The 27915-nt window shown below is 39.8% G+C and overlaps 1 protein-coding gene across 1 annotated transcript; it reads left to right on the top strand.

The window, feature by feature from the left end:
* Positions 1–23780: 23780 nt before the first annotated feature.
* LOC124290058 lies at positions 23781–27715 on the top strand. The gene is made up of 6 exons (XM_046726746.1): positions 23781–23860; positions 24843–24905; positions 25495–25643; positions 26066–26212; positions 26931–26968; positions 27320–27715. The coding sequence occupies exons 2-6, from the start codon at positions 24844–24846 to the stop codon at positions 27428–27430; spliced, it is 507 nt and encodes a 168-aa protein (XP_046582702.1). The 5' UTR covers positions 23781–23860; position 24843; the 3' UTR covers positions 27431–27715.
* The last annotated feature ends 200 nt before the right edge of the window (positions 27716–27915 follow it).

The following is a 27915-nucleotide window of genomic DNA, read 5'->3' as shown; positions in this document are numbered from 1 at the left end:
ATGAAAATGTGGTGCAGTTCTGGCGACCAAAACGGGATGTGATTTTCACTACCGTGCGTGATTACCGTGCAGGGGGCCCTTTTAAGGTGCAACATGTCATGTCAGTTATGGCAATATTTTAACCGACAACTGGATGGTTTAATTTAATAATTCTGGTTTGGATTGACCGATTTTCATCAAAATAGTAGTTTTGGAATGCTCAGATGATGATTTAAAACTGTGGACATTCATATTACATATATGCTCATCCCAAAACATTTTTGTAAGGTCAAAGGTCAATATTAATAGTAAGGGCATTTGATGAGAACATATGAGTTGAACTTTACAAATTAAAGGTAATTGTTTCCAAAATTATGTTCAGCTGTATCATTTGAAGATCATATATACCTTTTGTTGGCACTGTATGAATGGAAAAAAAACATTATAAGGAAACAAAAGTTGGTCCTTTGTATCTAGATCAGCAAAATGTTTTATAATGTCTGTTCAACAGTAACAGCTCCATGCTTTACATAGTCAACGATACCAAATATGTCGAAGATACTGTTGGACTGTCATTAAAATCACACAACATAACAGAAAGCATTCTCTTCCCACAGAGGTTACTCCTGTCATATCTTCGTACGTAACCTCTGTTCTAATACGGCCCTTTCATGGTGTGAGCGTTCAAGACTCGTGATTGGAGGCAATCAGATTTAGCAGTGCAATCAGCAACGTTGTTTCAAAGTGATCATTCGCAAGGCCTCGGTAATTTCCGTATACTTCGAGAAAACTAAACCTCTTCCCCTGCGCGATGCACAAACGTTTCTTCTAGACAGAACTCAGTCATGTTATGGCGGATCAGTGGCGTCTCCATCGCCCTCGTTGACAACGGACAAGCTAGCCATTAAACGTCTTGTGTGTAACATCAACACAAGTCCCCGGCAGATGGGGGATATTTGTGGCCTCACATTTGCTTGTGTTAGTCAAGTTGAATCTAAGTCGATGTAACACGTGTTCTGATTGGATAGAAAGAAGGGAGATAATTCGTGTTGCGATCTTTTGCCGCTAGGGGATTTTACGAGAACCGGGAAATATGGCCGTATTAGAACAGAGGTTCGTAGGATGATATGACAAGTAACCTCTGTGGAAGAGAATGAACAGAAAGCTCTTAAATGTATGATTCTATACTAGGCACATAAAGAAACTGCATACAAAAATTTAAAATCTAAATTTATCAAACCTGTGTAGACACATAAGGATTTAAAGTCAGAGATTAGTGACATGTAACCAACATGCATGCACGTGCCACGTTCCGTGACGTCAGTGGGTTCGTCCTTGAGACGTGCAATACGTTGTTGCACGTTCATTCCGGGAAAGAGAAACAGAGCAAATGAATGCCACACAATACTGTCACTTTGGAAAGCTCACCCCTGCCCTTGCGATCGTTCAAAAAATTAAACGGCTATTGAAACGCATAGCATGCCAAGGCTCACGTCTGCACAACGTCATGAGGCCATTGGGATGGTCCGTGGGGGAATGTCTCAACGACAAGTGGCTGCACATTTCCACTGCCACCGGAACACCATTTCTGCACTGGTGAGACGCTACCAGAATACAAATGACGTCATCGATCGGCCACGTTCTGGACGTCCACGTGTAACAACGCCAAGACAGGACATATGGATAAGGGTGACCCATCTTCGCCACAGGTTTCAGACTGCAGTGATGACTGCCCGAACCATCCCAGGACTTCGCCGTATCCACCCCAACACAATTCGACAACGTTTACGTCATCACGGATCAGACCACGACGTCCCGCCATACGGCCTATCCTGACACAACGTCATCGACAAGCTCGCCGAATGTGGTGCCGAAATCATGTCCGCAGACCCTTGATTTGGTGGAGAAATGTTGTTTTCAACAGATGAGTCCAGGTTTAACATTTCCCATAGTGATGGGCGTCAACGTGCCTATAGACGCGTGGGAGAACGTTATGCACAGGCCTGTGTCTTGAGAGGAATCGCTTTGGTGGTGGTTCCGTGATGATTTGGGGTGGAATAACAGCACGCCAAAGAACTCCTTTGGTGATTGTTCAGGGTAACTTAACTGGTGTGGGCTACAGGGATCAGATTCTTCGACCTGTGGCAATTCCTTTCTGCAACGTTGGCCCTGGGTTAACATTCCAACATGACAATGCCCGCCCTCATACGGCAAGGGTTGCTATGGATTTCTTGCAACACCACAACGTTGACTTACTGCCTTGGCCTGCAAATTCACCGGATCTCTCCCCGATAGAGCATGTTTTGGACGAGATGGATCGACGTCTACGCCGTCTTCCTCATCCGCCAGATAACGTCCTTGACCTTGCAACAGAACTTGAGAGAATCTGGCGTGACATCCCACAAGCCTTCCTTGCACGTTTGATAGGCTCTATGCGTCGTCGATGCACTGCTGTTCTCAATGCCGATGGTGGACATACCCGTTATTGAGCTTGTGACATGGTCGTTTGACCCCTGTCCCGCTTGTGGACTCGTGACGTCATTGTGATTGACTTTTCAATTGAAATTCTCCCGACTTGTTATGGTCTCATGATCCCTCCATTACAGTTTATATGTACCTTTGACATTGTTATCGTACTTATCAACTGGGATAATATTTTGACAATGCACAGTTTCTTTATGTGGCTAGTGTATTATTCCAGATGTCTTTCTTTGATCATGAAAGAATGATGAGTCAGTCATGTCATCATAACGCAAGCAACATTTCCTTCATATCAATTCGTGTCTATTGTTCTTAATAGTCATAGTGTATTCCTAGTTGACATGTTAGTCAATGTCCACAATGTCAAGATCACGGGAACATGTTTCAAGTCCACATCCACATGCTGAAGTACACAACAGGTTCAACCTCAGTGACACCTTCCTGTACATTGACTTTTACATGTACAGTTATGAAGTTGAAGAAGGTCTACGGAAACGATTTAGTCTTTGCATATTTATCAACTTTATCAATTTTACAAATTTAAGGTAATTTTACCAAAATTATGTTTTAATAATTCAGCTATATCATTTGAAGATCATACATACCTTTGGTTGCCACTGCATGCATGAAAAACAATTCAGCTGATGTCAGAAGAGATATGTTTTGATAAGTGTCAATATTGTCTATATTTGTGTCACTTCACGCTCTAACTGCACTGACATGCCGTGAAACCCTTAAAGCTGATGGATAATCATATGACATCCTAATGGAAGGTTTACAAGTGACATTATGGTGTGCCATTTCTGCTGTTCAGTGAAATATTGCGACTTTGGTTTTCTTGATTTATTTTACACCGGCAATCATTAATGCATTGTTAAAGTTATGACACACTGATCAGAAAGGGGTTATGGTATCTTACCACCAAACATACACACACCCCATATACCTCTGAAATCCACAGTATTTCCAATACATTCATTTTGATTGTAATAGGTGATGTAATTTCCGACTCTTTTCTAAGTTTACTTGGGTTCGAAATATGAATATTTCCTTAGGTGGGGAAACATTTGTAAATTTGTACATTTTCAAATGTTTTCATGACTTAAAACCTTGTGCATCAAGGGTATGTGTTTGAACACTTTTTATATGCTCATGTTACCAGTATTAAAACAAAATGGTCACAGAAAAACTGGGTTCACATTGTATTATTCACATATGCTGAAGCCTTTGAAATCAAGGCCATACCGAGGGCCTGGCTAAGCAAAACATTGTTATGCAAGCAGACAGGTTTCCATTGATTCTGCCGGACTGATCCATTATAAGAAATAGATATCAGCTTGAGGATTAGTTGTGCACTGAACCAGAAATGTTGTTGTTTCAAACTGTCTAAGATATGGCTGTCTACGTTTTGGGAGGTTACCGTTTCCATAAGGTCACCATCTTAAACACTTCATTTCAACCCATTGTCAGTTCTTTAGACAAATGTGAGTGGGAGAAAAGGGCTATAGATGTTACAGACTTAAATGCTGTCATTCACATTGAGGTTTGATAGTTGTTTAAGCTATGCAATATGTTATTACTCTCTCCTTGTTTATTGGGTTAACTGACAACAACATTACAGTTTGCAACATGTTTCGAATCCATGCATTATACAGAGCAGTTCTTGGTTCATGATTAATGCATTCAGGAACATGCTTAAAGCTGCATTACTAACAGGTACTTTCACACAGTGTTGCTTTACTTTTCAAAGTTATTTTAGGTAAGCTTGTTTTCAAATGTATTGATTTAGTATTTGAAGCATTGCTGCAGGTTATCTGGAGGTCTGGACGTATCAACACATTAACGCCTTGAACAGATGCCTCCCATCTTTCTTCTATTTCCACTACTCCATGGATAATTGGAGAAAATAATCAAGTTAATTAAAAGATCGCACAAGCAATCGTACATACAATGTACTATGATTAACCTTTCCATATTCCATAAAATCAAGCAGATATTCAATATCATAAATACACCACGTCTCTGGGCTACTAAGAAGCAGCCCAGAAACGTCGTGTTGTAAATAATAAAGAAGTTGTAAATACATAAAATACGTTATGTTACCTTCCAACTTTTAAATGCCCATCAAGCATCTACATGTTGATCAGTTACAGTGCAAACATTATGAAAATGTACCCATGATTAAATATAGTGATTAGGATGTAGTTGTGTCCCATTTCACCAATACGGAGATACACACGCGCGCACGCACGCACGCACACACACACAAACACAAAACCATGTCACCAGGAAAAACAAGGAGGTTATGGTACCAACAAAACGTAGGTCACTTAATTTGCTACTCACTGTGTTAGCGAGAAAATAATCAATTAATCCTGCTGAGGTATATTTCATCTTGAACAGACCCAGCCCATACAAATGCAACAAAAATTACAAATAAACAAACACACGCACAAAACCCAATGCCATAAATAGGTTACACGGCGTGCAAGTTTCATATTGGATCTAACAACAGCTGTTTAGTGTGGGAGAAATTCAGAAATATAGATATGGTCTTGAAAAACCAATAAGCATATCCGGAGCATGTTTGGATCCATAATTACAGGATCCTGGCACGTTATACAAAGTGTAAGCCTCTGAAAATAGGAAATTTTGATAGCAATATATAACTCCGTATATACTGCATTAGCCCCAGTGAGCTCGGAGATTCAGAACCAGTGGGGATCTAGATTGGCTTCACTTTGGACTATTGCATTACAGGAGGGGTTGAGCCGAAAGTTTGGAGCATTTTTAAAAAAACTTATCTCCTAGTAATATTAGCATTCGTATTTTGGAAAATAAAAATATAGATCTTGGCAAGCAGAAGCTGTCCTTCATTTGAAACACGCTCTGCTGATCACAGCTGGTGGCTTCATAATATCTGTTGGAACAATGCAGTTGACTACAGCTGACTAGGTGATGTTCATCTAGGTGAGGTCTGTCAATATGTTAGAGCTGACGTTGTACTGTCGACGTTCATCGGCTGATGAAGATAATGATTCACGTGAGCCAATTCCATGATGCGATAACTATTGTCAATTCATTCACTCTCTGCTTGAATGACAACGTAGTCATGCGACATACTGAAATCGGGAAAGGAACGACAGTTGGTCTTTTAGTATTCATCTAGACGAAGTGACTCACTACTGTCAATATGTATGGACGATTCAAGGTCCGCGTAAAATGTAATTCTAAAGCGTCTGTCAACGTATATACCGACTTCTGTGCGTGTGTGGAATAGCTGGTAGTAATTAGATGCAACTTGACAATTGGCTCCCTGAGGTACGACTTACGCAGAGACCAGAAAATATATTGGCGACATACATTCTGTTGTCAATAATAGCATTTGGAATGATCTACGATAGATATCATGAGACTGAGTATGCATTTAATCATTAACCATTCTCACAGGTTCACATATATGTTGGGTCAAAATTGATCTTCAGCAACCCATGTTGTGAGAGCGAACTAATGTGATCAGGTGGTCGTTCTCACTTACTTGTTTGATGCATGCCATCGTATCCCACTTGTGAAGATCGATGCTCATAGTGTCATGATCATGCTATATGTAACTCTTTGTATATATTATTACATATTACTTAAACCGAGGTATGCATATTTTTATGAACGTTACAGTAGAAGCAAGATGTTTAAATGAATATTGTCTAGGAACTTCTTTGAGTTGTCCATTAAAGTAGGCACTTAATGTTTTGTATTTAAAGCAGTACGTTTCAGTCGCAATAGATCTTCATCAAATATTCCTCTGTTCCTCCGTGATAAAGTTGCAAACAAGTTAAGACTAAATCGTTTCCGTGGACCTTCTTCAACATATCTGTGCATGTAAACGTTAATGTCCAGGAAGGTGTAGCTGCAAGATGTTGAACCTGTTGTGTACTTCAGCATGTGGATGTGGACTTGAAACATGTTCCCGTGATCTTGACATTGTGGACATTGACTAACATGTCAACTGGGAATACACTATGACTATTAAGGACAATAAATACGAATTGATATGAAGGCAATGTTGCTTGCGTTATGATGACATGACTGTGTGTACATTTGATGGTAACATACCATAACGCCTTTCTGATCAGTGTGTCATATTTTTTACAACGTATTAATGATTGCTAGTGTAAAATAAATCAAGAAAAGCAAAGTTGTAATATTTCACATTGTAAACAGAAAATATGATACACCATAATGTCACTTGTAAACCTTCCATTAGGATGTCGTATTTTTATCCATCAGCTTTAAGGGTTTCACGGCATGTCAGTGCAATACTGACACTTATCAAAACATATATCTCCTTCTGACATCAGCTGAATTGTTGTTTCTGACAGAATGTCAATAAACGCAAATTTGTATGATAGTTCAACAGTATCTTCGACATAGTTAGTATTGTTGATACTTTGTAAAGCATGGAGCTGAAATTATCTTATATTTTGCTGATCTAAATTCAAAGTACCAACCTTTGTTTCCTGTAATGGTTTTTCATGAATACAATGCCAACCAACGGTATATATGATCTTCAAATGATATAGCTGAATCAGAAAAAACATAATTTTGGAAACAATTACCCTTAATTTGTAAAGTTCAACTCATATTTTCCCATCAAATGCCCTTTCTATTAAACTTGACCTTTGACCTTACCAAAATATTTTTGCAATGAGCATATATGTAATGTTTTTGACCACAATTTTAAATCATGGTCTGAGCATTCCCAAACTATTTTCTTTAATGAAAATTCGGCCAAACCAAACCAGAGTTATTAAATTAAACCATCCAGTTATCGGTTAAAATATTGCCATAACTGACATGACATGTTACACCTTAAAAGGGCCTCTGCACGGTAATCACGCACGGCAGTTGAAGCTAAATCATTCCTGATTGTGAAAAATCACATCCCGTTTGGTCGCCAGAACTGCACCACATTTTCATCATTTTGGGGGTCTGGCTTCTAGACCATGATCGTTATCTTGCGAATTTCCCATTCTAAACGGAAACAATACCATTTACCAGGTAGGTACATTTTTACGAGCGTGTTGCCGCACAAATAGGGATAGATAGGGATGTATTTTTTTATATTGTTTGTTTATGTTTGGGGCTGTGTATTGTAATTGAGTTTGAATATTTTTATAATAGAAGGTAATAATTATGATAGTGAGGTTCCCTAATAATTGTGGAGGAGAAATCGTATAATTGTATTTTTCGAGTTTTAATAAATGTTTCATCAGCATTTCCATCACGTCTGTTGTGTTTATATTAGTCATGTTGGTCGCCAAGCTGAAGTAGTGCGGCAGTGTTGTATACGTGCGCAGTCAAGCGCCGTGAAATCAGACGCATTTTCAATCCAAATTGATACCGTCTGATTTTATGGATTGACCAATCAAATTTGAGCATTTCACGTAGCCATGGTAGAATGTGGCTTTGGATATGTCTGGTTAGCACAAAGTGTTGAGTCATGTCCCAACTTTATTAATAATTTTAAACAGATATGTATTGACTGACAGTCAAACATGGATAGAGAATTTACAAAAATATTCACAAATATATATAAAAGTTAAACTTTTATCGGAATCTCAAATTATCTATGTCATCCGAGCTGTATTTTTCACTTATAAAGGTAAAAGTGTATAGAATTGCATTTTGTCGGTTTCGATGAAGCAATCATGGAGTAATGATTGAAGAAGGAAGAAAACATAATATTTCAGCATTAGAAAGGTGGTTTCCTGTATGTATTATACCAAGACAGGAACACGAGTATCACTTTATGTTTGAATGTTCTTTTTATGATAGTTTCAGATCTGAAATATTACCTAAATATATTTGTGAAAATCACTCACCACAGAAAATGCCTTTTCCGTTTAAATATAATAATTCATTTAGGAGATAAACCTACTGTGTGGGAAAATCAGAGGTATATAACGAAATTATAATAGCTCTAAATTGTTCATTTAAAACCTCACGCTACGCGTTCGGTTTTAAATGAATTTTCCCACACAGTGGGTTTATCTCCATTCTACCATGGCAAGGGGTGGTGGGGTAGCCTAATGGTTAAAGCGTTGGCTCGTCACGCCGAAGACCCGGGTTCGAATCCCCACTTGGGCACAATGTGTGAAGCCCATTTCTGGTGTCCCCCGCCGTGATGTTGCTGGAATATTGCTAAAAAAGCGGCGTAAAGCCAAACTCAGTCAGTCAGTCTACCATGGCAATTTTATGAACAATTCCAGGTCGAGCTCTTTCTTTGGTTACGAGTCAATGTGTGAAGCGGCCTCACATTCCAATCTCAAGTGGCATCGCCCGAAACGGGGTGATTGGCGGCAAACCGTCAATGACTAACAAACTCCAGATTCAGTAATAACAAATCACGTTTTGTTTTTTCAATGCATCAATCACCAATCATTAACTGATAAGTTGGAAAACATTTATCAAATAAGTTTAAAAAAGCTTGGTTCACATTTGAAAATTCCACCGTAGACCCTTTCCCCACCAGAATAATGGCAGCAACCTCATGGCCTTGACCTTTTCTCGGAAGTCATTGTTTACATTTACGGGCAAATTTGGAAAGTTGCTACAGGAGAGCCTCTGACAGTTTGCGCAAGGTTAACCTGATTGTATGACTGAGATAGTCTTTGATATCTAATTACTGGTACTGGTACAAAATTTAAGAGTAGAGGCGCTTTTGCTGTGTTGTACCGAATTTAGATACTGTTGAATTTTGCGCCCAGTCAACTTCACGATTTCACGCACCTCTACGTCTGCGTGCGACAGCTGTGGTGACTCTTACACTCATGTGTGTACTCAAATTCGATTCTACGGATATTATTTTCTACATTTTGGAAAGTGTTTTGTGACCTAGTGGTTTCAAAGTGTAGTGAATTCAAATTGAATCGGATTCGCTGGCATGTTCGCGAGTCTGTTGACAAAGAGCCAGATTTGTGGTGATATTTCCGAAAGGATTGATCAGGACATGAGGGTGTACCTCTGGCAAACACACGGTAAGGTAATTAATTATACTTTAATAGACTACTTTAGATCAAGCAGTGTAATGGATAAGAGGGATCATGACTAAGCTAAATAACTTTTTCAACGATATTATACTTTCAGAAAAAAAATATGTTGGGCTAAACAGAACGGTTTGCAGATTCTGTAATTGTGTTTTACTACCGCTAAATTTGAAACAGTACAAATTTCAAAATATCATTTTGTTTGAATTGATAACCCAACTGTTTATTTATGTGGACGGAAAGCATTAAAATTTCTTCGGCGTTCGATGTTAATGCATCCTCCGGTACCGGATCAAGATCAGTGGCGATATCGTTGACGAAAGCTGATAATTAATTTAACACGGAAATTGTGTAGCAGTCTATTGCTGGATCTATTCTGACATAACATAGAATCAACGTAAACATATTTGTTTTTTGCTGAATTTTTATTCGGAAAGCAGACGATGTTTTGATCTTGTTCGACTGAATATTTGTTTCCATGCTTTCGAAGTACTTTTGTATGTATAAACAACTATTGCTGTGATTTACGCAAGTAGTGAGTCGAGCCCGTCATCGCTAAATCCATCTTTAAAGACATGTGTAATTTCCGACAGCAAAATCGCCGTAATTTATCGATGCATCGGAAGGTTGTTTGGTGTCCGCCATGTTGGTGGGCAGACAAAAATAGTGCATTACCGTAAACCATGTATGATTGCGCAAGGGAAACAGAGACCTGTATAACGTGATTATATACCTCTGAATGACTTTAATTAACCAATCACAATCCAGTGTTTACTGAAGTCATGGTAGAATCATTATTAACAACCTTGCCAAATGCATATTTCTTGGTTTGAAGAAACGTGATAACTTTTAAGATATTTAATATCAAGATATTACAATAGATGCAACATATGTTACATTTGGGATTACACTTTGTTAGTAAAGTACAAATTCTAAAGTACTGTCGGAAATAAAAAAACAACTGTTTTTTCGTATTTATATCTACAGTTTATGTAGTTAATATATGAAAGTGTGAAATATCTGTTAAACTAAGTTCGGTAAATAAAATAATCCTTTACGTGAATTAAACTGGGGAAGAAAATAGCATTTCATAACAATGTACAAATACATGTAATATCCAATCCTGTCGGTTCATTTCCATTATGACTACTCCCAGTTTGACTACCCGTCCAATACACAACCTGTTCCAGTCGAGCGGTATTTAATTACTAGCTCTCTCCTCCCCTCCATCGGGTAGACTGTTCAACCAACACTTATAAACAATTATAGCTGTACCAGATTCATACAATATTTATTCAGCTAATTACATAATTCATTGTTGTGGAAGAGTTCAAGTATACACATACCGAGTTACACGATATATCATATACACTACGTTGTAAGTGAATTAAGAAGTTATTGTGCTGTATAATATTTTATTTCGTTACACAGTTGTTCTTAAATTTTGATAGTTCCGTAAAAAGGTAGTGAATGACGTCTTCATTATAATGACCACATGAACACTTAGATGTTTCCGATATATGTCGATTATATCTGTCTGCGTTTAGCTCACTACAGCCGAGCTTGAGGCGACAATGGATGGTTTGACAAAATCTAGTCCCAAAATTTAAATCAAAGTAATTGCGAGTTTCTGTTTGGTTTATCATGGTTTTAAATTGATTCAGGGAAATAGAGTTAACAGCTCCATCGGGCAATAAATTCCACAACATAATTGCGCTCGGTAAAAATGATTGAGAATATCTTTGTATTCTACAGTTGATAGTTTGAATGGAAGTTGGAGGGATTATGTCCTCCAATTTTCAAAACAAACAACCTGTACTGTAAGTTTACAAAGTTTTATTCTCCAAATATCAAAACAAACAATGAATGATCACAAGATACCCGATTCACTTGGCTTCTAATCATTATAGATAGGCTCTGGGAGTCACACTTATAGGTTTATTTCAAAGAGGTTTATTTACCGGGAGTTGTCATACCGGGAGTAGTCATACTGGGAGTAGTCATACTGGGAGTAGTCAAACTGGGAGTAGTCATACTAGGAGTAGTCAAACTGGGAGTAGTCATACTTGGAGTAGTCATACTGGGAGTAGTCAAACTGGGAGTAGTCATACTGGGAGTAGTCATACTGGGAGTAGTCATACTTGGAGTAGTCATACCGGGAGTAGTCATACCGGGAGTAGTCATACCGGGAGTAGTCATACTGGGAGTAGTCAAACTGGGAGTAGTCATACCGGGAGTAGTCATACTGGGAGTAGTCATACTGGGAGTAGTCATATTTGGAGTAATCATACTGGGAGTAGTTAAACTGGGAGTAGTCATACCGGGAGAAGTCATACTGGGAGTAGTCATACTGGGAGTAGTCATACTGGGAGAAGTCATACTGGGAGTAATCATACTGGGAGTAGTTAAACTGGGAGAAGTCATACTGGGAGTAGTCATACTGGGAGTAGTCATACTGGGAGTAATCATACTTGGAGTTATCATACTGGGAGTAGTTAAACTGGGAGTAGTCATACTGGGAGTAGTCATACTGGAAGTAGTCATACTGGGAGTAGTCATACTTGGAGTAGTCATACTGGGAGTAATCATACTGGGAGTAGTTAAACTGGGAGTAGTCATACCGGGAGTAGTCATACTGGGAGTAGTCATACTGGGAGTAGTCATACTGGGAGTAATCATACTGGGAGTAGTTAAACTGGGAGTAGTCATACTGGGAGTAGTCATACTGGGAGTAGTCATACTGGGAGTAGTCATACTGGAAGAAGTCATACTCGAAGTAGTCATACTTGGAGTAATCATACTGGGAGTAGTTAAACTGGGAGTAGTCATACTGGGAGTAGTCATACCGGGAGTAGTCATACCGGGAGTAGTCATACCGGGAGTAGTCATACTGGGAGTAGTCATACTGGGAGTAGTCTAACTGGGAGTAGTCATACTGGGAGTAGTCAAACTGGGAGTAGTCATACCGGGAGTAGTCATACTGGGAGTAGTCATACTGGGAGTAGTCAAACTGGGAGTAGTCATACCGGGAGTAATCATACTGGGAGTAGTCATACTGGGAGTAGTCATACTGGGAGTTATCATACTGGGAGTAGTCATACTGGGAGTAGTCATACCGGGAGTAATCATACTGGGTGTAGTCATACTGGGAGTAGTCATAATGGGAGAAGTTATACTGGGAGTAGTCATACCGGGGGTAGTCATACTGGGAGTAGTCAAACCGGGAGTAGTCATACTGGGAGTAGTCAAACTGGGAGTAGTCATACTGGGAGTAGTCATACCGGGGGTAGTCATACTGGGAGTAGTCAAACCGGGAGTAGTCATACTGGGAGTAGTCAAACTGGGAGTAGTCATACTGGGAGTAGTCAAACTGGGAGTAGTCATACTGGGAGTAGACATACTGGGAAATACCATCCTGTCGATCTTCTGGTTGTCATGCCACCTATATATTTTGAGACATTTCATACGATGGCTGATATAAGCTTTTCTATGGGTATCATACTCTTTTACACATCACAACATAACCTTTATGAAAGAAAGACACGTAAGATGTTAATCAATAGATGAAACATATTGAACACACATAAAAAAGCATAAAATATCTTTGAGATGACCCCTTGTGCCTGTAGGCAGCACATGCATTTCATGCCAGGTGACTCGACGATCCGTCGTCATACCTGGCTGAGCGACCTAATTGCCATCTATAGTCTGATCTATTGTTTTCAGCAGCCATTCGTATTTTTTCTAAGTTTTGCCCGATTTTACGAGTAAACATGCTTTTCTGGATATCCTATTACGCATCCCACTGAACGCGCAGTTAGGCCGATGTGGGTTATTTCGACATATGCTATTTGCAATTGTGTAAATTTTAGTGATACAGAGTAACAGCCTAAAAACAGTTTTTTTCTATTTCCGACAGTACTTTAGTTACTGTATTTTTTGGGTTGAGTCCCATCCGGGATTCGAACCCATACCCATTACAATTGATGTATGATTCCCCACACCGTACTGGTGCTCAATATGTCTCATGCTGTGTTTGTATTATGGGCCGGTGGCCTAATTACTGAAATAACTGAACTGAACTCACGTTGGGAATCGAACCCGGGTCTTCGGCGTGACGAGCGAACGCTTTACCCCTAGGCTACCCCACCGCCCCCACAATAACCTGAAGGTAGTGCCAAAGAGATGTCCTATAATATTATATTTAACGTAGAATAGCAATGGTTAATGTTTATCGAGCTAGAAGAAAGTAAAGTTACATACCTGAGTGAATTTACTCGACAGCCACCCAATGATTTGTGACTGTAATCCATATTACATAAATTCTAGCTATCGCAGGTAATCGCGTTTACAGATAAAACTTACGATAACGTTGTTATTGTGAACGTGAGATTATGTCATTTAGTTTGACCGAGGCATCAATGGCCAGTCGCGAGTATGCCACAAAGGTATATGTGGCACGCGCGTGATTTGACCATGTGATATTAACATACAATACAGATAAACGTACTGCACCTTGGTTCTACACCACTCCCGGATTATGTCCGATGCTCGTTAACAGTGTGACCCTTGGCAGTTTTAAGAGAGTGGTGAGTTTGAAATATTTCTAGTTTTCAATACCACATCATGTGATAAAATATTGATAAGACTTTGTCCAGTTTTAGTATCCAATTTTGTATTTAGTCGTTGTTTATATCAGTGTGGGTATTAGGATAGTAGTAGTGTTGACAGGGTAATTTTAGCAATATTAGATATAGGCCAGAAAAATGTATATTCAAGTTGTATGTGTGTGTGTGTGTGTGTGTGTGTGTGTGTGTGTGTGTGTGTGTGTGTGTGTGTGCGTGCGTGCGTGCGTACGAATGAATAATTACTCACATTATACAAGCGGTCCATCTGTGCAGAATAGATCAAATTTCAGAAATACAGACCTTGTTTACTACATCCTAAAGTTATAGACCGCGTCCGTGGTGTAGTGGTTAGAGCGTCCGCCCGGAGAGCGGAAGGTTGCGGGTTCGATCCCCGACCGCGTCATACCAAAAGACGTTAAAATATGGTACTTGTTGGTCCCTGCCTCGGCATTAATGGGTACAGCAAGGACTGGTCGACTCGGAGTCAGTATAATGTGTCTGAGTGGGGTATTCATGCTTCACTGTGGCATGGTATCTCAGTGGGCTAGCACTATAAAACCAGCTTAAGTCTTGGCTACTACAAGCAGCCGCACATACACATACACACGCATGCACGTCGTCATATGAGCGAAATATTCTCAAGCACGACGTAAAACCCAATTTCACCTCACCTCCTAAAGTTATAGGAATGGTAATATACATGGCGAGTGTTTTAATTACCTTTTCATATATGAAGGCAGCATGCGAATTACCTTTAAGCAACGTTGTGTTTTGTGGCTAATGTAACATTACAAATAACTTACAAGATGGCAATAATGGTAATTTCCTGCAAATGGTTCTAATGGCGAAGAAGTAGTACATGTAGTTTCAGAATGACCACGTGCGTACTATTTCACATTCGCTTCATTCAATAGCTAACGCCCTTGTCCGTTGGGCATGGTCTAGAGCAAGTAACTCAGCTGTATGTCGTCACCACTCGTCCCTTTCCGCAACCTCCAAAAAGGCTTGTCCCGGAATAACACGAGTGGGTCACGAATGTATGTTTGTGTTTCGTTTGTTGGTTGTTTAACGCCGCACTCAGCAATATTACCGCTATATGACGGCGGCTTTTAAGTAATCGGATCTGGACCAGACGATCGAGTGATTGATATTATGAGCCAAGCCAGCGAGCCTAACCAACCGATCCTGCAGGGGTTGCAGCTAGCCAGGATCTTCACGGCTAATGTGTTTGTGCCTCGGTGGAGTCAAGGCAAATATCTGAGGATGTCTAAAAGTTCCGTAATTCATTAATTTAACGTCGATTACTTCCATACATGTTAGATGATAAAATTTATTTCAATTAATATAGGCAAATGTTACAGTAACTTTGCTCGTTATATTATATTTTTCACCCACCGTGTTTTCGACTCCAGGTGATTGTTACTTTTGTAATATCGTTTGCTTTCATTTTCAGTCGCATTTCGCAACATGGTGTATGGAACGAAAGAATAACATTATGAAGACGTTTTGTGGTTTATGACATGCATTCCAAAAGGCAAAGCGCATTCTCAATAACATTCCTCTAATGCTGTGGTTCTAAACAAAATATTACTAAACTTACCACATATCCACATCTAACTGTCGGCATGTTCCCATTTTGCCTACATTCCATTTTGCCTACACTCTTATCAAAGCACATTTACACTCCAGTGGCTATACTTCATGCAATGTTAAACATGGGACAACCTACTACGAGGGTCGATCAAAAAATACGTACCCTAACTATATTCTCGATGTCCAATGTTTGAAAAGCTTCCATTTTACTTTGACGGAATCGTTAGCAAAGCCATATCCAAAATTTCACATGTGTGGGTAATGTGGTTAACCAGATATTTGTCATCACAACACATTGGGGTGTAATATTTCTAACAAAATTGCAGAAAATGAAAACGATTTGTCTTTTGGACTCCTCTTGGATAATGGTATGCCCTCAGATAATGTCATACAAAATATGTTCAGTATAGCATTGGATGACTTCCCGTCATGATCAACAGTCAAAGATTTGGATTGCCTGATATATATTTAGTCGGGGGTTATTTTTTAAGGACACATCCATTTTAATCTTTCAAAACCATTGTGTCCAGATATTCAAGCTGGCACTGTTTACAATATATTGTTAGCTGACACTTGTGTGACCATTCAGTATTTAGTTTGAACCTTTGGCATCATGTATGCATAGCGAAAACATTAGAATAAACTATGCCCTTATATCATCTAAAGGGGTAGTGTCCCCAAAACAAGTTCTTTCAGTCAACATGAAGGAGATGGGGGGATCACTTTAACGATCGATTGTAATTTCAAATTGCTTTTTTTATGAACTTTAATATCTAAGTGTGATTCTAGCGGACTTCTATATATCTCAAACACACAAAATATTTCTTGCATATTTTGTTTCCAGAAGTTTTGGATGCATTTATTGTAGACTATGCGTTTTTTTGAGGGTACCAAGACAAAAGGTCAAACAAAATGGCGATCATGAGACTGGAACATATCAAAACCAAATTGCTTGAGCTTGACAGATAATATGTAGAAAAATAAAACATAAAAATGACTGCATTTATATCGTTTTCTTGGTGATTCTACATACTTTTTTATCTCCCCTCGTATATACAATGGACTAATCCAAGTCAGTTCTAATGTCTGTATTTATTAGTATTTATTACTAATTATCATATTATGATAATGCTGTCTCAAGTAATTGGATTCAGAAAACTTAATGAAGCTTAATCAAGTGTCCTGTTGTGTCTGAACTGAATGGCTGTCCTTCTCCCGGTCACAAACTGCTGCTTCAGATGCTGTAGACGCTGGTAAACATCCACGGGTTGTTGCAGCAAGGCATACCTCGCTAACAGCACTGATTACTGCAGCCTGAAAGTCAGTTTGGATAGTGTTTGGAGAGAGATCAATGTCAATTTTTGTCTTCACAACACCTTCCATCAGATTGAATAGTCGTACCAATGTCTGTTTTGTTTTGTTACATCTTGCCATCTACTATGCAGTGAATAGCGTAGACTTACAGCCACAAGCTGGGGCACACATAAAATGTACCATCCATATACAATGTTTCAGATTCACCCGGGATATCAAGCATCTCAGTGCTCGGAAACACAAGCAGTTTGTCATCATCACCATCATCCACACAGAGAAAGTCTCTTCCATCTTGTGTGTCATAGGCGGATCCAGAGAGGGTCCATGATTCCTGCTGAAAGGTCTACAGCTGAACGGCTATGTATCCGGTATATGGTAGAGGAGGAAGGGACTTGATGCGGTGTCGGTAGAGGGCTGATTTTACACTCGGATTTGATGTCATGGTAGCAGCAGCATTGTCATCTAGATGCCCGAGCTCTTCATTGTATACCTGCTGAACTGGGGTGATGTCTTGTTGAACACGTTGGCAGAGACGACTAAGGAGACGACCATGCTCTGTGTTTTCAACAGGGGGATGAGTGTGATCACTGGTGGAAGTGACATGATCGCCTACGGCACTACAGCGGCCCTTACATCCTTGAACAACACATTTCTAATGTGTGGTAACATGTCGTCTAACGTTGAGTCGGTATCTGCAACCTGCGTGAATGACCTGTTGTCCGCCATGCTGAGAAATAAGGAACTCTGATCTCTGTAGAAATGCCATTTGCAATGGAGTGAGTGAGTGAGTTTAGTTTAACGCCGCACTCAGCAATATCCCAGCTATATGGCGGTGGTCTGTAAATAATCGAGTCTGGACCAGACAATCCAGTGATCAACAGCATGAGCATCGATCTGCGCAATTGGGAACCGATGACATGTGTCAACCAAGTCAGCGAAACTGACCACCCGATCCCGTTAGTCGCCTCTTACGACAAGCATAGTTGCCTTTTATGGCAAGCACATGGGTTGCTGAAGACCTATTCTACCCCGGATCTTCACGGGTCCATTTGCAATGGAATGAAGACCTGGTATTTTATTTGTACAAATGTTGGAACAACATACCTTGAGCAACATCTACTCATTAAACCTTGGACAAGCCTGTTCTCTCATGATCAAAGTTTGATTATAACACCAGTGTATGGGAGATAATCTCACAGCTAATTAGACTTGGGACATATTCATGCAAAAGGGGTGTTCTACATCCCTTGACTTTCACTGTAAGCAAATTGGGATGTAGGTCAAAATGGGACCAAACCGTCACTCATATGATACTTATTTAATTATCCACAGCTGTACTAATACTATCGATTTACACCCTGACCACTTGGTACATATAGTTTCAGGTTCTTTACTTACTAATTGTTTGATTGGCATTCTTGAAGTTGGTGAGCCAAAAATAAAGCATACTACTTTATGGATAACAACTTAGTAATAAACAAGAAGTTGTTATCCATAAAGTCGTATGCTTTATTGTCTTTAATACCTGCCTTTAGAACTGACGACACTAAATTCTGTCAGTGAAACAAGAAGGAAAAGGTTAACTCCAAAACGAAATAATAACAGTAATATAAGTGTTGCAAACCAACACTCCTTTCAAACTTAAAGCATCTTCAATAAGTCACTACTTCACTGTTTAGTAACAATATATGCAATATAGTATATGCATTCCCTACATAGAAACATACCGTCACTACTTGTACATAGGGTTTTCGCCTTCTCATTTAGGAAGTTAGGCTTTCGGGCTTTGTCACTGTGCGTAATATAGTTAAGTCAGGGCAAGACATTTCTTCCGTTAAACGACAAATCTGCTGTCGCAGATACATCACTGACCCAACAGAAACTTGAACATAACTGCAGTATGTGTTCATGTCTGATCCTTGCACAACAAAGGAGCGCTTGGGCTTCTGGAGTCCCTCCAGGTACTATTGTCAAGCTAAGGTTGAGCAAGGTCGTGATTCTGAATAACTTCTGTATCAATACTTAAACGTTCAAGAGAACTGTCGAAGACGGCAGCAAAAGTACGGTCGTTCATCTCGGTGGAAGTGAGGCGGCCATCTTTGTTGATGTCGAGAGCTTGAGGTCATCCAGAACTTGACGCGTGTCAACATCAGTCATGAACTCGTTGGTGGGTCTGAGTGAATACAGAGTCACAGAGTCAGACTTATCATATTATAATATTTATTAAATAATTTGTTTATAAGTACAATTTTAAAATGACAAAACTGCAACACATATGAGGAAAAACCTAATGAAACCAGGTATTGAGGCCCACAAAAACATTGCTTGTTGTCTCAACGTTGCTGGATATCGCCACTCTGCGACTTACTGATTATAATCAACTCTGCCTTTTCTACATTGGACCCGTGGACTGTGTTGACGTACACCAAATGCTTTGACCACTGCTCATATTATCATCTACTGGCTCATATACTCGTTATTCTTTATTCTCGAGGATTCACGTATTCTCGAGATTCGCGACCCTTGAAGATCCGGGTCAGAATTGATCTTCAGTAACCTATGCTTGTCGTAAGAGGCGACTAACGGGATCGGGTGGTCATCGGTTCCCAGTTGCGTAGATCGATGCTCATGCTGTTGATCACTGGATTGTCTGGTCCAGACACGATTATTTACAGACCACCGCCATATAGCTGGAATATTGCTAAGTTCGGCGTAAAAGTAAACTCACTCACTCAGTCCATATCAGACACTTAGTCCATATCAACTACTTCAAGGCCGATTGAGATTGCAAGACTGAAATACTATTTTTTAGTTCCCACCGGCCCGATTGTTGAATTTGGAAGGAACCGCATTCTGTATTCTTGTTGTTGCTGAACCTGATTCCCGAGGCTGATGTAGAGACAACGAATAGGGCCAGACACAACAACGTTCTGAACATCATCCGTGGGTAGATAGGTGTGAGTAGATTTACACGAACTTAGTTATTTAACGGAAGGATTTTTATTTAGGAGCGCCAAAAAAAACAAAAACAGTGCAGAATACACAAACCAGTATATTTATGTGAATTTCACAATCCAAAACAAACGAAAATATGTTTTACCAAGTTTGGGCATATTAATTTTCTCAAGCACATTTCAATTTTCTCAAGTACAATTTTCCCGAAAATGCACAAAAAGAGATCTTCAAGCATACAATATATAAATCGCATATTCTAAATGTACCATGTAAAAAACCGACCAGGTCAAAACAATCATTACAAGACATTCTTTGTAACTCACATTGATTAGTATCTGTATGTTTACATGATACAGCTTTAATTATTCGGTATACCATACCACATTTCGACTGTCGCCAAAGAAACAGCTCACCTTTATTCTGAACTCTTCCCCCGAGCAACTTTAAAGCTATTCCGGGTGGGTTTGTCTCTTGGAAGTGAGGTGAGGTGAAATTGGGTATTTACGTCGTGCTTGAGAATATTACGCTCATATGACGACGTGCATGCGTGTGTATGTGTATGTGCGGCTGCTTGTACTAGCCCAGACAGAAGCTGGTTTTATAGTGCTAGCCGAATGAGATACCATGCCACAGTGAAGTATGACAGACACATTATACTGACTCCGAGCCGACCAGTCCTTGTTGTACCCATTAATGCCGAGCGCCAGGCAGGGACCAACAAGTACCATATTTTAACGTCTTTTGGTATGCCGCGATCGGGTTGTCTCTTGGACAAACCACTGCGTTGCATGTTGACCCGTTAGTCAGCAAACTCAACACGTCAATCAAATAGGAGATCCTGACAGGTCGCGCATCCGTACGTCATTACAAAATGTTATTGCAATTCAAGATCCTTATTGTATTGCACGTATTATAACTTCATGTTTTCAATACCACTGGTATACTGCAACGGAACCTGTTATGACAACAAATTATGTTGATTTGAGGAAACGCTATAGTGATTTTAAAGGCAGGAGTGCATCTTCTTCTCACAAATTAGGTAAACACGACCCACTATTAACCTGCATAGTTGGTTCGCTGTCAGCATTTTCCCCGTCCTAGGTACTTTCTCAAACTGCAAGTCATTTAGGGCACCAGAACACTGGACCTTTCTTTCTATCAACCTAAATATTTATGTACTAACGTACTGTCAGTAAAAACGGGTTGGCATGTTTTTTTCCCAATAGGAGCATGCATGTATGTCGTGATGCGCAGTGACGGTATACACTAGTATAGTTTGTGATCTCGATAGACGCATATTGGCATATTGCATAATGCACAACCAGTGCGCTAGTGTACAAGAGATCTCAAGAATCACCACGTGTGGCAAACGTCACTAAACGCTGTTCGACCAGTTAGGGGCTGTCATGCTAGTCACTACATCAAATATGAAACATTAATTCAGAATAACACGTGTGCATTCCACACTTTGCAACCACTCACTGTTGTCATTCTTAAGAAGCATATATTTATTGGATAACTACAATGCAATACGCAATGTAGTTCTAAGACAGTATGGCATATGTCTCATTTCAATCACATTAAATGAACAACACTGCTTTTAAACAAAATCCTTGACTCTGTAAATCGATATATGTAGCTGACATGATGTTTGCTTATGAGAATTCATACAATAGTAACTAAAACTATCATAGTAACTTTAGTAATTAAAGTTCAGCGAATAGTGAGGGTGGCAACATTATATGTCCTACAAATGAAAATCCAAATAGTTATTCATCAATGCTACTGAAGCAAAGGACGGTGGGGTAGCTTAGTGGGTAAAGCGTTCGCTAGTCACGCCGAAGACCCGGGTTCGATTCCCCACATGGATAAAATGTGTGAAGCCCATTTCTGGTGTCCCCCGCCGTGATATTGCTGGAATATTGCTAAAAGCGGCGTAAAACTAAACTCACTCACTCACTTTAAGACACACTTTACAGGGCAACCACATAGTCACTGAAACTATACGACCACAAACACTTGCACACTTATTCACTATCTCGAAGATAAACAGACTGATACACTCATACAAATACCTATGCATCCACACAGACAAGAATGTATTTAAAATCGGATGACTGTGCAATAGAGACAACCTTGAGCTTATGCAGGCACATTGAGGTCACACAGAAGAACCATGCAGTTATACAGATAGCTGTATGATCGACCACAGTTCAAGTATCCAGGAATCCATGAAGTCATGCAATACAATATGCAGTCATACCTTCAACCATGCGGTCATATAGACAACCATTCGGTCATACCAACATGCGGTCATATAGACAACCATTCGGTCATACCGACATGCGGTCATATAGACAACCATTCGGTCATACCAACATGCGGTCAAACAGACAACCATTCGGTCATACTAACATGCGGTCATATAGACAACCATTTGGTCATACTAACATGCGGTCATATAGACAACCATTCGGTCATACCAACATGAGGTCATATAGACAACCATTCGGTCATATAGACAACCATTCTGTCATACTAACATGCGGTCATACTAACATGAGGTCATATAGGCAAACATTCGGTCATACCAACATGCGGTCATATAGACAACCATTTGGTCATACCAACATGCGGTCATACAGGCGTGATATCGCTAACAATGCAGTAATTTAAATATTCACTCTCTCATTCAGGTTGTAGATTTTTAATGACTTCGATGGTTTGTTGGGGGAGCGGGAGGACTATGTTCATGATAGCAGTCTCTCCGGGGTTATGAAGCCCATCACCGACGTTATGAATATGCAACCAAGTACAAAACGCACAGTGTTTGGAGTGAGTGAGTTTGGTTTTACGCCACTTTTAGCAATATTCCAGCAATATCACGGCGGGGGACACCAGAAATGGGCTTCACACATTGTACCCATGTCTGGAATCGAACCCGGGTCTTCGGCGTGATGACGAGCGAACGCTTTAACCACTAGACCACCCCACCGCCCCCTCAGTGTTTGTAAGGAACAGAAAGGTACCCATGACAAGAACACGTCTGTCCAGCTGTACAAAAGCTACAGCCACAGTGTAATCATCCGAGATCTCTTTAGCCAACCTTTCTTTGGCTTTTGTACATATGTTCACCCGTGAAGGTCCGGGTTAAAATTTTGATCTTCAGTAACCCATGCTTGTCGTAAGAGGCGACCAACGGGATCGGGTGGTCAGGCTCGCTGGCTTGGTTGACACATGTCATCGGTTCCCAATTGCGCAGATCGATGCTAATGATGTTCATCACTGGATTGTCTGGTCCAGACTCGATTATTAACAGACCGCCGCCATATAGCTGGAATATTGCTGAGTGCGGCGTAAAACTAAACTCACTGTACATGTGTTCCTTCTGAGTTTGGGGAGTAACAGTTTCAGGTATATAGTTGTCAACTTTATTTTGTAGAACGCAACCAGTATATACTTACACATTCATCAGTTATATGAATGCTTGGATGCACACAAAAATAAGCCACCTGGATCAATCAATTGGTAAGATCACTCACTCACACACGCAGGCATGTAAACACACACAGTGACATTATTTTGTCTGGTATCTTGAGTATTGTGTGTATTTGTACACCTAGTATATAATAGTGACAAATATAATTCCCATAAAAGTAATCATAGCAAGGCAACATCACTTCTGTCCACCAACGCGCGCTATTGTAAACATCAGTTTTCAAAATATGGATACCCCTCGTCGGTACCCTCACCTGCCAAAGCTCCTTGCGTCTTTGTCCAACTGGGGCGGAGCTATCACACAGACTGAACAGTCGGAAACGAATCTGGCCACATCTCGAGTCGTTATCCAAAGCATTCACACAGGTTCGTACTTTTTCGCATTGTACTGAAGTATGTTACTTAATATTGCTTCAGTGAGTGAGTGAGTTTAGTTTTACGCCGCTTTTACCAATATTCCAGCAATATCACGGCGGGGAACACCAGAAATGGGCTTCACACATTGTGCCCATGTGGAGAATCGAACCCGGGTCTTCTGCGTGACGAGCGAACGCTTTCACCACTAGGCTAACCAACCGTTCTTTGCTTCAGTAGTATTGATGAATAACTATTTGGATTTTCATTTGTAGGACATATAATGTTGCCACCCTCACTATTCGCTGAACATTAAAGTTACTATGATAGTTTTAGTTACTGTTGTATGAATTCTCATAAGCAAACATCATGTCAGCTACATAAATCGATTTACAGAGTGTAAGATTTTGTTTAAAAGCAGTGTTGTTCATTTTTTTGTGATTGAAATGAGACATTTTTCATACTATTGATACATTTGTTTTCTACTATTTATACCGTGAGTTTACACTGTAACTATATTACTCTAGTATAGACAGTATTGAAGCCCATTCCTGTTGTCCCCAACTGGAAAATTGCTGGAATATTGCTACAAGCGCCATAAAACTAAACTCACTTACTCACCTAGACAGTAACTTTTAATACAATTACAATTTGGACAGTTAGTTTATACTTTAAAAATAATCCCGTTTCTTTCCTCTCAAGTTTTTTTTAACTTTTTACATTCTCCTCTGTAGTGTGTCAATATCAATAATGATGTGATAAGTTTGACTAATGAGATTTCACTCGAACACACCGTGGCTAGTTTCCTAGAAATTTGTTCTGGCAACTGCGAAATTATACAGGATGATTATGTGTGTACCTTTTTTGACTGATGTTTCTGATATCGACCTCTTCTTTGCTGCACGCAAAAAACGCAGTAACATGCCCAGGTCGGTACTTTAAAGACTATTGACAGCATATCGTTTATATGTACTGAGTCGGGTTTGGTTTGCAGAATGCTTGCCCACAGACTTGCCGTCTTCGCCATCCTCTTCTGTGGGACCTGTGGTTTCTCCAGGTATATCAAGACATTCACCAGGGCCGTAAAATTGTAAAGTATTCTTGAAAAACACTTATCTAAAATCTATTCGGGAAAAGCGACTTAGGTCACCGTCTGGTTTGGAATGTTAGCATAGTGCTTTGACTGCAGACCAATAAACTCCCACGGGTTGGATCAATGCCCATCATATCAGTCACGGGATTTTCTGGTCAAGGCTGGAATACTGCAACGTCAACAAGAAACAAAACAAACTATACCAACTTACTATGAAATCAAATGCCATATGTTGTCTACACTGGTGACCCGTGAAGGTCCGGGTTAGAATATTGATCTTCAGTAACCCATGCTTTCGTAAGAGGCGACTAACGGGATCGGGTGGTAAGGCTCGCTGACTTGGTTGACACATGTCATCGGTTCTCAATTGCGTAGATCGATGGTCATGCTGTTGATCACTGGATTGTCTGGTCCAGACTGGATTATTTACAGACCACCGCCATATAGGTGGAATATTGCTGAGTGCGGCGTAAAACTAAACTCACTCACTCACTCACTCACTCTACACTGGTATTCCTTCTTTCACTCATTCACTCTCTCCTGTTTCTTGAAGTTACTGGTTTAACCTGATGTACAACTGCAACCCTCCTGACAAGTTAGTGGGGAAGTTCTGTGCTGCTGTGGTGGACAACGACTACGACGAAGACGGCAGAGTTGACTTCAGAGACGTCCACAAACAAATCTTAGATTTCAGCTACGACGGTAAGTTCTGTTTAGCGACGCAATCATTTGATAATCGGGTAGAGGGACAGAGATTTCATAAAAAAAAACCATTTTTGGAATCACAGAAAGAACAGCCAATTGTAAGGGTACCTCAAATCCCTCTGGGAAAAGAGAAGTGGAGTTATGGATAACGTTTACACGCGTTCTTTGTAGTCCTGTTTATATATGACGTGATCAAGTACCAAGGATTCATGTGCAAAACACATATTATGTATATAGTCATAATACTGTCACAATTCAAATATGTTTTTTTTCAAGGTATAAAAAAAGTTGTACAATTATAATAGGTAATGAAGATACGACACTTGTGTCTTTGAAAAGAGTATACATTTTAAATGTTCCAGTTTTCTAAACATGAAAATCTTTAAAACACACTAACGATTATGATGATTAACCAACAGATGACCTTTGCACCTTGAAAGAATGGGAAGTCATGATCAGGTGGGTGTGTCGTTATGGCTACTCGGAGCAGTATGGCCGATTCATGTACAGTCTCTACGACGGCGACAAAAACGGCGTTGTGAATGCGGACGACTTTAATGGATTCAGTAAGATACATTTGTCTTATATGTGACTATCCACTGGGTATTTTACCTCTCTCTCTCTCTCTCTCTCTCTCTCTCTCTCTCTCTCTCTCTCTCTCTCTCTCTCTCTCTCTCTCTCTCTCTCTCTCTCTCTCTCTCTCTCTCTCTCTCTCTGTAGAGGGGAGGGCTATTTGGTGTTCAGTATAACTATCACGTTGACATCTTTATCCACAATAATTTTAGTTGATCGCACTGTTCAGTCTTACAGCGTCGGAATACTGATCTGAACTGACAGGTGTCATATTCAAAACGTCATATTGGTGTGCTAGTGAAACTCATGGCGGAAATGACTAGTGGAAAAAAATAATTTGATTTGATTCAAGGTGCAAAACCTGAAACAATACATATAAATACATGGATCTGAAGGCCTACAAAAACACTCCGTGTGTTACAGCCATCGTTTGTAGCACGAGTCGAGTTACCCGTTCTTATCAGTTCCGTTTCCGCCTTAAACAGCATGTATGCACCGTTTAATGAGGATCGCATGAAAGGAATTATTTGGGAGTTGCCTGATCATGTGCTATCGTTAAGCCACTGCTCATGGTATCAATCTCGTGTTTATCGGAAATTCTTATTGACATCTATTATCATTTTCTTATTGAAAGTGACATAAATCATCCATTATTTTGCTGGAATAAAAACGAAAACAAATTCACTTATTTTCTAACAATCTTTTTTTCAGATTTTAGCACTATAGACTTCCTATCGATTCAGTACATTGTAAGTAAATTAGAAAATACACAGTTAATTCCGGATCTAACAAAGTTTGACAATACGAATAGATTTCAAACGGAAAATGTTATTATTTTATGAAGCGGTTACCAGTGTTATTGTTCATATACAAATTAAGTTATGGTTATATCAAACTCATAGTGGGAGTCATGTGTACGTTTAAGCCGGGGTGACACACATTTTAATGACTCACACACATTTTCTAGTTACACACTGATTAAAGGCCTATAGCCTGTGTTGATGTCGGATCTAATCACACATTGAGCACCGACACCATATACTACTTAAGTACATTGGATATTCATTTCACTCACTCACTCACTATTCTTCTCTTTACAGCGTTTCAAGGACATGTACTGTGGCAACCCGAAAAACAGGGTGAGCCCCCTTGACAAAATCCATTGTGCCGAGGTGGACGAACTGAAGCCAGACGATATCAGGTGTACATAAGGATGACCCTTATTCATCCGTAAGGGGCCGATCTAAAACTGATAAATTGTTGAAGGATACGCAGAAAAAATACTTAATATGCTTTAGACGGTTCAAAAAAGACACTGTCTGCCACCGTAAATGCATTTTACCACATGCAACTTTTTACGTTTAAATCTCTGATTAATAACATACCTGGTTTTGCAGATGTAGCTGAAAACATGATCTTGTCTCCGAACTTAATCCCAGCAGAATGATAGCTGGTCGGTAGCTGATGTAGAAACGTAAATAAAGCATTTGGTAATAGCATGTGTTTTGAGCTCACTGGGGATATTGTCAGCGAACACTGCAGTCGAGGGATACATGTTTCTATTTAGAGTGTAGTGATTAAAGTTTGTTCTGTTTTTGTTTAACGCCATCTTTCAACTGGCATACGATGACATGTGTCAGCCATGTTAGCCTGACCACCCGATCCTGTTAGTCGCCTCGTACGACAAGCATGGACT

The sequence above is a fragment of the Haliotis rubra genome, unplaced genomic scaffold, assembly GCF_003918875.1.
Source record: "Haliotis rubra isolate DU_JTF1 unplaced genomic scaffold, ASM391887v1 Scf455, whole genome shotgun sequence".
Lineage (NCBI taxonomy): Eukaryota > Metazoa > Mollusca > Gastropoda > Lepetellida > Haliotidae > Haliotis > Haliotis rubra.
The sequence above is the reverse complement of the archived record's forward strand: the minus strand, read 5'-3'. Positions and strand labels throughout refer to the sequence as shown.